Source organism: Ceratotherium simum, chromosome X (genome assembly GCF_057802395.1).
Source record: "Ceratotherium simum simum isolate JZ-2026a chromosome X, ASM5780239v1, whole genome shotgun sequence".
Taxonomy (NCBI): Eukaryota; Metazoa; Chordata; class Mammalia; order Perissodactyla; family Rhinocerotidae; genus Ceratotherium; species Ceratotherium simum.
The window spans coordinates 85,549,268-85,561,475 of record NC_141940.1 but is presented as its reverse complement, the minus strand read 5'-3'; the positions used below and the strand labels follow the sequence as shown (position 1 = coordinate 85,561,475).

Genomic DNA, 12,208 nt, shown 5'->3' with positions numbered 1-12,208 from the left:
AGTAATTGACATACAACATTGTATAAGTTTAAAGTGTACAGCATAATGGCTTGACTTGCATATATTGTGAAATGATTACCACAGTAAGTTTAGTTAATGAGCATCATCTCATATACAGTCATGTGTCACTTAACAATGGGCATATGTTCTGAGAAATGTATTGTTAACAGGCAATTTTGTTGTGCGAACATCATAGAGTGTACTTACCTAGGCAAACCTAGATGGTATAGCTTACTACACACCTAAGCTGTATGGTAGTAATCTTATGGGACCACTGTTGTATATGCAGTCCATCATCGACCGAAACATCATTATGTGGCACACGACTGTAGATCCAAAAAAAAAAGAAAAAGAAAGTTGTTTCCTTGTGATGAGAACTTTTGGGATCTATTCTCTTAGCAACTTTCAAATATACCATACAGCAGTGTTAACTATAGTCCTCGTGTTGTACATTATATCCCTAGTACTTATTTATCTTATAACTAGAAGTTTGTATCTTTTGACCACCTTCATCCAGTTCTCCCATTCCCTACTCCTTTCCCCCTGGTAACCACAAATCTGGTCTCTTTTTTATGAGGCTTTTTGTTTTTTGTTTTTAGATTTCACATATGAGATCATACAGTATTTGCCTTTCTCTGACTTATTTCACTTAGCATAATGCCCTCAAGCTCCATCCATGTTGTCACAAATGGCATGATTTCCTTATATTTTATGGCTGAATAGTATTCCATTATATATATACAACATTTTCTTTATCCATTCATCTGTTAATGGACACTTAGGTTGTTTGATTGATTTTCTTATGTTGAATCACTCTTGCATTCCTGTGGTAAATTCTTCTTGGTTAGGGTGTATAATCCTTTTAATAGGCTGCTGAATTTGGTTTGCTAGTATTTTGTTGAGGATTTTTATATCAATATTCATAAAGCATATTGGTCTGTAGTTTTCTTTTCCTGTAGTATCTTTTTCTGGCTTTGCTATCAGGGCCTCGTAGAATGAGTTAGGATGGTTCCCTCCTTTTCTATTTGTTGGAAGAGTTTGACAAGGATTGATTTAATTCTTTAAATCCTTGGTAGAAATCACCAGTGAAGCCATCTGGTCCTGAACTTTTCTTTGTTGGAAGCTTTTTGAATACTGATTTAATCTCTGTACTTGTTATAAGTTGGTTGAGATTTTCCATTTCTTCTTAAGTCAGTTTAGGTGATTTGTGTGCTTCTAGGAATTTGTCAATTTTATATAGTTTATCTAATTTGTTGGCATACAATTGTTCTTAGTAATCTCTTACAATCCTTTTTATTTCTGTAAAGTCTGCAGTAATGTTCCCACTTTCATTTCTCATTTTAGGTATTTATGTCTTCTCTCTTCTGTCAGTCTAGCTAAATATTTGCTTATTTTGTTCATCTTTTTTCAAAGAACCAACTTTTGCTTTCATTGATTCTATTATTTTTCCATTCTCTATTTTATTTATCTCTTCTTAAATCTTTATTATTTCCTACCTTCTGTTAGCTTTTGATTTAGTTTGTTCTTTTTCTAGTTTCTTAAGGTGTAAAGTTAGGTTACTGATTTGAGATCTTTCTTCTTTTTTAGTAATGTAGGTATTTACAGGTATAAATTTCTCTCTGAGCACTGCTTTTGCTGCATCCCCTAGGTTTTGGTATGTTGTGTTTTTATTTTCATTTATCTCAGAGTTTTTCTAATCACACTTGTGATTTCTTCTTTGACCTATTGGTTGCTTCAGAGTATGTTGTTTAATTTCCACCTGTTTATGAATTTTCCAGTTACCTTTCTGTTACTGATTTCTAGTTTTATTCCATTGTGGTTGGAGAAGATACTTTATATGATTTTAGTCTTTTAATATTTATTGAGACTTGTTTTGCAGGTTAAAATATGGTCTGTTCTGGAGAATGTTCCATGTGCACTTGAGAAAAATGTGTATTCTGCTTTTTTTGAGTGGAGTGTTTGTATATGTCTGTTAGGTATAGTTGGTTTATAGTGTTGTTCAAGTCTTCCATTTCAGTCTTCAACTATTATTGTGAAACTGTTTCTCCCTTCAATTCTTTCAATGTTTGCTTCATATATTTTGGAGCTCTGTTGTTGGGTGTATATGTCTTTATAATTGTTATATGTTCTTGATTGATTGACCCTTTTATTAATATGTAATGCCCTTCTTTGCCTCCTGTGTATTAAAAAACTACCTCAGTCCTTCCTCCTCCTGTGTTTCTCCTTTACTCCCATGCTACTACCACACTCACACTTCTGATACCAGATGTGTGGGAGTTTTTCTCCCCCAAGCAGTTCTCTGTGACCCCAGCTGGGTGTCCTACAATTCAACTAATTCTGACACTATCTACCTGTAGATAGCATCAGATCCTACAGCTTAAGGGCCTAGTCCCACAATACAGCTCCCACCCCACTTCCAGATGCCAACTGCAAGTCCAGGTTGTCATCTGTCTTCTGAAAATAGGCTGGAAATCTGAGGGTCCCATGACTCCCTCCTTGGGTTCAATTAATTTGCTAGAGTGGCCCACAGAACTCAGGAAAACAGTTTACTTACTGTTTACTAGTTTATTATAAAAGCATATGATAAAGGATACAGGTGAACATCTAGATGGAGGAGATGCATAGGGCAAGGTATGTGGGAAAGGGTGTGGAGCTTCCATGCCCTCTCTGGGCACACCACTTTCCCAGCACCTCCATGTGCTCACCGACCTAGAAGGTCCCTCAACCCTGTAACTTAGGGATTTTTATGGAGCCTTCCTCACGTAGGCATGATCAATTATTAACTCCATTTCCAGCCCTTTTCCCCTCTCTGGAGGATGGGGCGTGGGGCTGAAAATTCCAAACTTCTAATCATGGCTTGGTCTTTCTGGTGACCAGCCCCCATCCAGGAGCCATCCAGGAGTTGTTGGGTACATATATGTTTCTAATTGTTATATGTTCTTGATTGGTTGGCCCTTTTATTAATATGTAATGCCCTTGTTTACCTCCTGTAACAGTTTTTTACTGAAAAGCCTATTTTTTCAGATATCAGTATAACCACCCTAGCTCTCTTTTTCATTACTATTTCATGAATAAAGTTTTTCCATGCTTTCACTTTCAACCTAGTTGTTTCTTTGGATCTAATGTGAGTCTCGTATTCAGGATACAGTTGAATCATGTTTTTAATCCATTCTACCAATCTTGGCCTTTTAAAAGGTAAATTTAATCCATTTATGTTTAAAGTGATTATCTATAAGGAAGGACTTCTGCTATTTTGCTCTTTGTTTTCTCTATGTTTTATATCTTTTTTGTTCCTCAATTCCTCTGTTACTGCTTTCTTTTGTGTTTAATTGATTTTTTTTTTGGTGGCATGCCAATTGATTCACTCCTCATTTCCTTTTTTGTATGTTTTTTTAGTTATTTTTATAATGGTTACCCTGGGGATTACTGTTAACATCCTAACTTTGTAACAGTCTAGTTTGAATCAATATCATTTAGCTTCCATAGCATACAAAGACTCTGCTCATATACAGCTTTCCCACCCCATGTGTATTACTTTTGTCACAAATTACATCTTTATACATTGTGTTACTATTGACATAGATTTATAGTTATTGTTTTATGCATTGGAATTTTAAATAATACAGGTAACAAAAAGAAGAGTCAGAAACCACAAATACAACAATACTGGCTTTTATGTTTACCTCTGTAGTTACTTTTACTGGTGTTTTTTATTTCTTCATATAGCTTCAAGTTACTCTCTAATGTCCTTTTATTTCAGCCTGAAGTACTGTCTTTAGCATTTCTTAAAGGGCAGGTTTACTAATGATGAAATCCCCCAGCCTTTGTTTATTTGTGAATATCTTAATTTGCCTTAATTTTTGAAGGATAGCTTTACCAGATATATTAGTCTTGGTTAGCAGTTTTTCTTTCAGCACTTTAAATATATCATCCCACTGCCTTCTGGCCTCCGTTGTTTCTGATGAGAAATTGGTTGTTAATCTTACTGTGGATCCTTTGTAGATGACAAGTTGCTTCTGTCTTGCTGCTTTGAAGATGCTGTCCTTGTCTTTGTCTATTGACAGTCTGAGTATAATGTGTCTCAGTGTGGATCTCTGAGTTTATCCTACTTGGAATTTGTTGAGCTTCTTAGATGTCTGTTTTCATGTATTTCATAAAATTTGGAAAGTTTTGGCCATTTTATCTTCATAGAGTCTTTCTGCCTCTTTCTCTCTCTCCTCTCCTGCTGGGACTCCCATATGAATATGTTGGTAAGCTTGATAGTGTCCCACAGGTCCCTTTGCCTTTGTTTATTTTTTTTTCGGTCTTTCTTTCTGCTCCTCAGGCTGGATAATTTCAACTGAGCTTTCTTTATGTTTGTTGATTCTTTCTTCTGTCTGCTCAAAATCTGCTGTTGCAGCCCTCTAGTGAATTTTTAATTCAATCCATTGTACTTTTCAGCTCCAAAATTTCTATTTGGTTCTTTTTTATATTTTCTGTCTCCTTATTGATATTCTCTTTTTTGTTGAGATATGGTTCTCTGATCATATTTAAGACAGTTAACTTAAAGTCTTTCTATAGTAAGTCCAATGTCTGGGATTCCTCATGGACAGTTTTTATCAATTTCTTTTTTCCTGTAAATGAGATATACTTTCCTGTTTTTTTGTTTTTTTTTTTGCACGCCTCATAATTTTTTTGTTGAAAACTGGACATTTTGAATGTTATAATGTGGTAACTCTGGGAATCATATTTTCTTTCCTCCGCAGAGTTTGCTGTTGTTGCAAATGATTCTTTTGGAAAGTCACTAAATAAACAGATAACTGCAGCTCACAATAAGCAACAACAGCAAACTCTGGGGAGGAGAGAAAATATGATTTCTAGAGTTACTAGACTTTCCAAATGATTTTTTTGGAAAGACTGCATTCCTTGTGTTGGTCACTGAAGTGTCCATTCCATTGCCTCAGTTGTCAGCTGAGATTTTTTGACAGAGATTTCTTTAAATGCCTTAATTAAGCAGACTTTTTCTTTGTTAAGCATTTCCCCTATTGTACATTTTTTATTAGATTCTGGAGCCCCAAAAAAGTTGATTGTTACAGTTTTTGCCAGCTTAATGGTTGCTTGAGTGGAGGGACAGATCCTTGGAGCTCCCAACTCCACCATTTTGGGAGGCATCACTCCTTCCATCCTTATATTTTTAATATGTATACTTTAACTTGTATTTTCTTTAAATGTCTAGATTTAATTATTATCTACATCTTATCCCCTCTTGAATAAGACATGAACCTTGAATGGAATTCCTTTTGCATGTTACTTTATACATAGTATCCCTCAATCTTCACAACTTTGCAAGGCAGGTGGTATCTATTATTTTAATTTTACGGGTGAAGATAGTGAAACTTAGAAAAGTTCTCCTAGGCTATAAAGCTAATGGGTCCATCCAGGATCTCAAAGTGACTGTTTGATCCTGAGACTCAAGGTCTTTCTACCATACCACACTTCTTTCCCTGAGGTGGAAAAACTTTCAGACTCAACAAAATAACATTGACAGCCATTGGGACTAGTAGGGTTGGGTCCTTTCTCAAACAACTCCATTACCAGTAGTCATTTCTTTCTAGGGACAATCAATTATCCCTCTTTTTTAAAAAAAAATTCTTTAATAAGTCAGGAGGCAGGGGTTTTGCCTCTTTGCTTAAGGAGGAAGACCTGAAAAATGGACTCATTTTCCTACAAAGAGGCCCTTCTGGAAGGAAGTAGGAGACTGGATTCCTCTAATGAAGTAGAATTCTAGAGAAGTTTGAAGCTGGTCATTAGGAGGAGTGGGAGTAGGGTCATTATGAGGAAGTTTTCACTGTCATTTTACTTCTCTTTTAGGTTTAGCAGTAGCAGCAGCAGTTTGACCTCATCGGTAGGACCTTTCTAGACCATCTTCCCATTAAATCCTATAGGTGTTGCATGTGGATTGTGAGGAGAATGTGATAAAACTGGATGTTTGTTTGTATTTGTATAGGATGAGATACTTTTATATGTGTGTTTTGTCATTCAGATCATTCACTTCCAGTAATCTTCTTCCCAATTCAGCCCAAGTGTTCTTTTTGTTCCCTTTGTGTGAGTATTGTGTGTACCATTTCTCTTTCCATTAATTCAGCAAACACTTACTGAGCACCTACTCTGCATTGTGTTAGGCTTCCTTAGTTTGAAATCAAATAATACAAATCCCTGCCCTCACAGTAAATTGTGGGTGACAGATTTACTAATCATCTCTTAAATACTATATAACAAATGACTCCAATGGAAGTGTGTGCAGGATACTATGGAGAGTTGAAGAGACATCTGAATCAGATTAGGAGAACAAGGGAAAGCTACTTTTTTTTTTGCTGAGGAAGATTTGCCCTGAGCTAACATCCATTGCCAATCTTCCTCTTTTTGCTTAAGGAAGATTTGCCCTGAGCTAACTTCTGTGCCAATCTTCCTCTATTTTGTATGTGGGTCACTGTCACAGCATGGCCACCGATGAATGGTGTAGGTCCATGCCTGGGAACTGAACCCAGGCTGCCAAAGCGGAGTGTGCCAAACTTACCCACTAGGCCACGGAGCCAGCCCCAAGGGAAAGCTTCTTTAAGAAGTGAATTTACAGCTGAATTTTGTAGGGTCAGTAAAGTAACTTATGAAATTACTCACTAAATGGATGTTGGGTGAGTGAATCAGAATTAGATGACACTGGGAGGACATTTGCAGCGAGGGTGCAAAAATAGAAAGATATAAAAAGTATGTGGCACTTTCAGGGACTCCTGCAGTTGAGTATGGATTAAGTAAAGGGTCCACTTGTAGGGGAGTGTGAGGAGCTGAGGTAGGTATCATTCTATTTTCACCCTTCTGGATGAGATCTTAATTTACCTTGCTTTTTCCTCTCATTGCAGTTTACCCTTCCCTGGAGTCTGATGATGATGACCCTGCTTTGAAATCTCGACCCAAGAAAAAGAAGAATTCAGATGACGCTCCATGGAGTCCTAAAGGTAATCCAGTATTCTGTCCTTAAACTCTGTGGGGGTGGTTGGGGAAAAAAATAGGCTGGGAGTAGGTGGGATATTTAATATGGGAACATGATTCAGTCACTCATTTGTTTATGTGGCAAACATATATTGAGTGCCTCTTGTGTGCCAGGTACCATGTTAGGTTCTGGAGCAAAAATGATCAATAAGACACAGAGTTCGTGTACTCAGTTCAGCAAAGCTGGAGGTAATGGAAATGCTGTTTCCAATGTTATGTGGCTTGAGATGAAAAGAGGAAGACTTTGAACAAATTTTAGCAAACAATCTAAGGCTTCTGAAAACATTCTGCTGCCATAATCCCAGCTCTTTGGTACTATTGTTGTCAAAGGAGGGAAATTGTGCTCACTGTTGAGCTCTACAAGGCCCAAGACTCCTTAGACTGTCACCTGTACTGGCTGAGAGGCTATCTCTGAGGAAGGAAGAAAGAATGATTATTAAGTTGAACAGGGAATTTAGAGGGTAATAAAAGAATTTTATTCATCTCATTGGCTGGATGGTTTTCACATCGGAGGGTGTGTCAGTTAGCTTTTGCTGCTTACAAACTACCCAAAACTTAGTGGCTTAGAACAGCAAGAGAAGACAAGCCCCAATGTGCAAGCACTTTTGAAGCCTCTGTTTGTGTCATGTTTTCTATTGTCCCATTGGCCAAAGCAAGTTACATGGCTAAGCCTCGATTCCAGGGGTGGAGAAATACATTCCATCTCCTGAGAGAGGGAGCTGCAAAATCCTCCTATGCATACAAAGAGATGTGAGCACATTGAGAGCCATTACGGTCAGCAGACTGCCTCAGAGGGTGCTGACATCTCAGTACCTGTGGTTCCTCAGGAATCCAAGGGCCCGCTGTCCCCACCCAGCTCTATTTGGCCTTTCTGGTGTTTGCTTGGGGTTGGGAGAGAGGGGTGGCAGGGCAGTCCTGGGAGTGTTCTCTCGGTGAGTCAGTCAGCAAATGTTTCTTTTTTCTTTCTTCAGACCTATTTTCTGATTTTATTTTCTCCTGTAGTTTCTGGCTGATTAGCATAATAGCAAATTTGGAAAATACAGAAAATAGAGGAAAGTGTAAAGAAGAAACCACCCGTGATTCTGCCACCCAGAAGGAACCACTGTTAACATTTTGACATATTTCCTTCTGGTATTTTTTCCTGTGCATTTTCTTTTTATGTCCTACTTTAAAATTTTTTGCCTTTTAATCAAAATAATGTGTATATCTGGTAGCAAATCAAATAATATAGAGGAGTTCAGGATGAAATGCAATGGTCTTCTGCCTCTGCTTTTTCCACCTCCAATCCCATACCTAAGAGGCAACCTCATAGTTTCTGGTTTCTTATTTTTCTGGTAATTTCCTCCAAAACTCAAGATAATAGGGTTTATACCACCATTTCTTGGTTTATCAGCTTAATCTCTATCTCTCCTTGCATCAGCTTCTGTCAGTCTCTCTTGATTACCCACTTTCTAAGATAATGGACAGTAGTGCTTCTTTCTTCCTCCCTCCAACCTTCTATGAGCCACACTCTTTCATTTACATTGTCTAGGTTGTTAACATTTATGTTGTCTTGCAGTTAATACTCTACATTGACTAGAGGTTGACTGTAAATTTGAAAAACAATAAATATATATGGCCTTTTAAATTAATATTATATCATAAGCATGTCCCTGTGCTGTTGTTTATAAATAATATTTTAATGCCTACAAAATATTCTATTCCATGGGTATACCTACTTTACCTAACTTCTCCTTTAATGTGGGGGCATTTAGCCTATTGCCAAGTTTCCACAATTAGTGATAGCATTTGAGGTAAATATCTTTATATGTAAGTGTTTGTGTCTCTGATTTTTTACTTAGGATGGATCCCCATGAAAGACTAAAAGGGCCAAAGTATATGAGGGTATACAGTGAAAAGTCTCCCTCCCACCCCTGCTCTGCAGCCTTCCAGTTCCCCACCTGGGGTCAGCCACTGTTATCAGTTTGATGTTTATCCTTTCAGAGGTAGTTTATACATATACAAGTAAATATGGGTATATATTTTCTTTCCCTCTCTTTTTTTACTCAATTGGAAGCATACTTTACACACTGTGTGCTTTCCTGTTTTCACTTAACAATTACGTCTTAGAGATTGTTTATACTCCCACAAGCAATGCATGAGAGTGCCTGTTTCCCTACACCTTTGCCAATACAATTTGTTAACATGAATGTTTTAAAAGCTCGTGATATGTATCGCCAAGCTGCTTTCCAGAAAGGTTGTACTAGTTTACACTCCCACCAGCCATGTGTGAGAGTACTTGTTTATGAATCCTTACAGGCGTTGAGCATATCAGTTAGGAATAGTGTTTGCCTGTGAGTAACAGAAACCTCTCAGGCATCTTTAGTGAGTGCTTATCCCCTCAAGGTCACAAGATGGCTGCTTTACCTACAGCAGAGGGGTCTGAGTTGCAATCAGGAAGAAGAGGAAGAGCAAAAGGAAAAAGGAACAGGCCTGCTGAGCGCCCTTGCCCAAGGAGTTTTTAGTTCTACATTTTGTTATATCTCTGTGGCTAAAATTGTGTCACATGGCCAAGATTATCTGCTGGGGAGGTCAGGAAATGTAGTTTTTAGCTAGATACATTGCTGTCCCACAAAGTCATGTCTTTTTTAGTAAGCAAGAAAGGGAGAATGATACTGAGGTTGATAACAAGCAGTCTCCACCATGATATTCTTTTGATCTTTGGTAATTCACAAGCAAACAACAGTATCTCATTGATTTAATTTGGATTTCTTTGACTAAATATTTTCTATATGTTTGTATTAGCATTAGAATTTCTTCTTTTATAAATTTTATTTCTGACCTTTGCCCATTTATCCATGTTGGTCTTCAGGCTTTTCAAATTGCCCTTTTGATAAAGGGAATAGTCATCCTTTATATATATATATATATATATATATATATATATATATGTAATTTATTTATGGTATATTTTCCTCATTCTACATAAAAATTCTGAATATTTATATATCAAAAGTTGATCTTACCTATTGTTTCCCTGTTCAGAGAGCAGATAATTAACATCTCTGTATTTCTTCAATATTTCTCTAGAGAGAAAGGTAATAACTTTTATCATGTTTTCAAAGTGGATTCTTAACCCAAAAAAGATTGAGGCATTCTACTAAAGGTATTCCCATTAAAATAAGGAATAAGACAAATATATCCACATCATCTCTGCTGTTATTTAGCATTGTTCTAAAAGTTCTAGACAGCATGATTAGTAATGAAGCAGAAACAACTGTAACTATTAGAAATTAAAAGATCAGACAATCATGATATGAGGCTCACTAAGGGTGGAAATCCTGTATATTTTTGTCCATCATTGTATCTGTAGCACTTTGCATAGTGCCTTGGCCATGGGAAGTATTTAATAAGTATTTGACAAGTGAAAAAAATGATGTGGTTGTATAATTAGAAAATGCAAAAGAATCAACTGAAAAACTGTTTGAACTAATATGAGAATTAAATAAATTGGGTAATCACTGGATATAAACCACATATCCAAAAATCAAGAATTGTCATATATCAGTAATAACCATAATACACAGAACAAAAGATCCTATTGACAATAACAACAATTATATAAAATACCCAGGAGTAATCTTAAGAAGATGTGTGTGAGAACTACATGAAGAAAACTTCAAAACTTTACTGAGGACATAAAAGAAGATCTGAATGAATAGAGATGTACCATGTGCCTAGTTACAAAGACTGAGTGTTGTAAAGGGTCATTTAATTTAATGTATGTGTTTAGTATATGTTTAACACTATGCCAAATCAAAATCCTAATGAAATTTTGTGGGGAACTCATTCCAAAATTAATTTATAAGAGTAAACATGTATTATTAGTTTAAAGAATTTGAGAATAGAAAAAGTAAGTGAAAAGAAATTAGCCATATAAGATATTTAAATATACTATAGTGCTACAATAGTCAAATTAATGTGGTCACAAAGACAAGAATAATAAGTAAATATTTTCCCTTTTATATGTTTAAAAAATTTTTGTTATGAAAATTTTCAAATGTACACAAAATTAGAGAGGTTAGTACTGCGAACACCCGTGTATTTATCACCCAGATTTAATAATTAACAGTTTGCTATATTTGCTTCATCCTTTGTTTCAAGGCATATCAAGGGAAATTTCAGATATCATGACATCTCTGTTTCCTTGCTGATCTTCTGTCTAATTCTCCTATCCATTATTGAAAGTCGGGCATTGAAGTCTCCAACTATTATTGTTGAATTATCTGTTCCTCCCTTTAATTCAGTCAGTTTTTGCTTCATGTATTTTGGGGCTCTGTTGTTAGGTGATATATGTTTATGCTTATTATATCTTATTGATTGATTGACCCTTTTATCATTATAAAATGTCCTTCTTTGTCTCTAATAACATTTTTGTCTTAGGGTCTATTTTGTCTAATATTAGTATAGCTATTCCATTTCTCATTTGGGTACTGTCATGGTATGTCTTTTTCCATCCTTTTATTTTCAGTCTGTGTATGAATCTAAAGTGTGTATCTTGTAGATAGCGTATCGTAGGATTATGGTTTTTTATCCATTCTGCCAATCTCTGCCTTTTAATTGGAGAATGTAATCCATTTATACTTAATGTAATAACTGTCAAAGTAGGGTTTAAATTGTCCATTTTTCTGTTTGTTTTCTCTATGTCTTATTTATTTTTTGTTCCTCAATTCTTCCGTTACTGCCTTCTTTTGTATTTGATAGCTATTTTCTAGTGTCTCATTTTAATTCCATTCTTTTCTATATCTATTTCAGTTATTTTCTTAGTGATTGTCCTGAGGATTAACATTAATGTCTTAATTTATTCCATTCTAATTCAGATTAATATCAGCTTAATTTCAATAGTATACAAAAACTTTGCTCTTTTATAGTTCCATTCCTTTCTCATTTATGCTATTACTGTCACAAATTACATCTTTATACGTTGTATGTCCATGAACATAGAGTTATAATTATTGCTTTATGCAGCTGTCTTTTTAATAGGAAAAAATGAGATAAAACAAAAAATATGTTTATACTATCTTTTATATTTACTTATGTAGTTACCTTTGCTAGTGCTCTTTATTCGTGAGGATTTGATTTACTGTATAATGTCCTTTCATTTCAACCTGAAGAGGTCCCTTTAGCAGTTCTTATAGGGCCG

General features: G+C 35.8%; 1 protein-coding gene across 6 annotated transcripts in view; it reads left to right on the top strand.

The window, feature by feature from the left end:
• Positions 1-12,208, top strand: part of PHF8 (PHD finger protein 8) — a 99,544-nt gene that overhangs the window by 66,448 nt on the left and 20,888 nt on the right. For all 6 annotated transcript variants that reach the window (XM_087427751.1, XM_087427747.1, XM_004443212.3 and 3 more), the window contains one exon: positions 6,897-6,992. In XM_087427751.1, coding sequence (XP_087283877.1) covers positions 6,897-6,992 — 96 coding nt within the window. The remainder of the gene's footprint in view (positions 1-6,896; positions 6,993-12,208) is intronic.